The following is a 1,946-nucleotide window of genomic DNA, read 5'->3' on the forward strand; positions in this document are numbered from 1 at the left end:
AGGGAGGCCTCTCCTGCCCACCACAGCCTCTCATCTTGAGCTCAGATGGCATTTGGGTGCTCAAACGGCATTCAGCATTTGGGGAGGTTGCTCAGCTTTTCTGGGTCCCTCCCACAGATAAGAGGTATACGGGTTGGTAAACTGTTATTTTTCTCCTGTTAAACTGTCTTTTTATTATGACAGAGGGGAGTCCCAGCCGAGAACCTGGGAGGGTGGAAGGAAACCTCCAGCCCCTTTGAGCCTCTGGGAGAGGAGCCTCCCTCCCGCTGACCCCGGTGTAACCTGACACTCAGCGGTTCATCCCTCTTCCTAAGACCAGCCCATTTCCACTTAGGAAACAGAACGGGCCCAGGAAAAGGGAACTTAGGAGGAATCGAAACTCCTGGGTAAAGGAGGGTCCCCCGAGTGTGTGCTGGTATTTGTACCACAGATACTCCGTCTCCACCATGAACTGCACATCCCAGCTCGTATTCACTGGGGCCCACGGTGCGGTGCCCCCAGCCTATGAGTTGCTCAAGGAGGAGCACGAGGTGGCCGTGCTGGGGGCGCCCCAGAGCCCGGCGCCCGTGACGACCACGGTGATCAACATCCGCAGCGACACCGCCGTGCCCGACCACATCGTGTGGTCCCTGTTCAACACCGTCTTCATGAACTGGTGCTGCCTGGGCTTCGTGGCATTCGCCTACTCTGTGAAGGTGGGTGGGCACCTGGGGCGTCTCCAGAAAGTGCTGGGAGCCTGGAGAGGGCCCAGCCCGGATGACACGTGGGGTTGGGGAGCCCCCGTGTGTTGTTTTGTGTGCATGTTGTATGTGTGTGTGTGTGTGTACATGCAGATCATGATGAGGCTGCAGGGGGTGTGTGGGGATGACCAGGGTCAGCCTTCTGTCTCCTGGTGGGTGAATGGCCAGTGAGGGGGCTGAGAGGAAGGGTGGGAGAGCCCTGGGCCTCCTGGAGAGGCTGACTGTCTGTGGGAAAGGTCATGGAGACCCCAGGAGGGGAGGAGCGCTCACCGGCCACAGTCGTGCTCAACTCCAGGGGACGGGCGGGCGTGGGTCCTCGCTGGGAGGAACGGGCAGTGGGGGGCCAGCATGAGGGCCTGAGGCACAGGCCCCTCACCACCTGTCCTCCCCCAGTCTAGGGACCGGAAGATGGTCGGCGACATCACTGGGGCCCAGAGCTACGCCTCCACTGCCAAGTGCCTGAACATCTGCGCCCTGGTCCTGGGCCTCCTTCTGACTATCGTCCTCATCATCCTTGTGTCCACCATCTCCCTGTGAAGAACCTCAGCTACTCCATTTTGTTAAAAGGAAAACTCCATTTTGTAAGGTTCCGGGAAAAAAGAAATCCCCTGACCTTACTCCACTGCCCATGAGCCAGTTGGACCCCAGATCAAAATCTCCTGACTTAACTCTCAGGAACTTGTGGTCTACCTAGACAATAGGGACCAATCAAGAACCAACACATAATCCTTCGAAAGAAAGTGACCAATCAGACGTCCCCCTACCTAAAAATCCTTTTTTCCATGTATACTCCCTATATAAGCAATGAAACCCAGAGCTCGGGGCTCCTCCCTATAGCTGCTGTGTCGGTATCGGTGGGAGCCCCAGCTCGAGCTTGGTAATAAAATCTCTCTTGCTTTTGCATCGGATATCGGCTCCCTGGTGGTCATTGGGAGATTTTGCAACTTGGGCATAACATCTGGGGCTCGTCCGGGATCTCCCACCGGCTCTCGGGATCCGATCCCGAGAGTCGTCTGCAGCTGGTATGCTTTTTTCCGTCTTTTTTTTCGTTTCTGACAGGGCCTATTTTCTGAGACCGGTATATGACTCAGGCGGACGGGGCAACGGGTCACCGGTGGGGGTCGTTGGGAGACGTCCCCAACCCTCTCGGAGGGGACGGAGAGCCCCTGTTCTCTGTAGATGATAGCGGGTCGCTCCTGCTGAATG

The 1,946-nt window shown here is 57.1% G+C and overlaps 1 protein-coding gene across 1 annotated transcript; it reads left to right on the plus strand.

The window, feature by feature from the left end:
* The first annotated feature begins 346 nt into the window (after positions 1 to 346).
* LOC128068750 (interferon-induced transmembrane protein 3-like) lies at positions 347 to 1,621 on the plus strand. Its single transcript, XM_052661952.1, has 2 exons — positions 347 to 695; positions 1,134 to 1,621. The coding sequence occupies exons 1-2, from the start codon at positions 447 to 449 to the stop codon at positions 1,275 to 1,277; spliced, it is 393 nt and encodes a 130-aa protein (XP_052517912.1). The 5' UTR covers positions 347 to 446; the 3' UTR covers positions 1,278 to 1,621.
* Positions 1,622 to 1,946: the final 325 nt, after the last annotated feature.

This window comes from Budorcas taxicolor, chromosome 25 (genome assembly GCF_023091745.1).
Source record: "Budorcas taxicolor isolate Tak-1 chromosome 25, Takin1.1, whole genome shotgun sequence".
In the NCBI taxonomy this organism is placed as follows: domain Eukaryota; kingdom Metazoa; phylum Chordata; class Mammalia; order Artiodactyla; family Bovidae; genus Budorcas; species Budorcas taxicolor.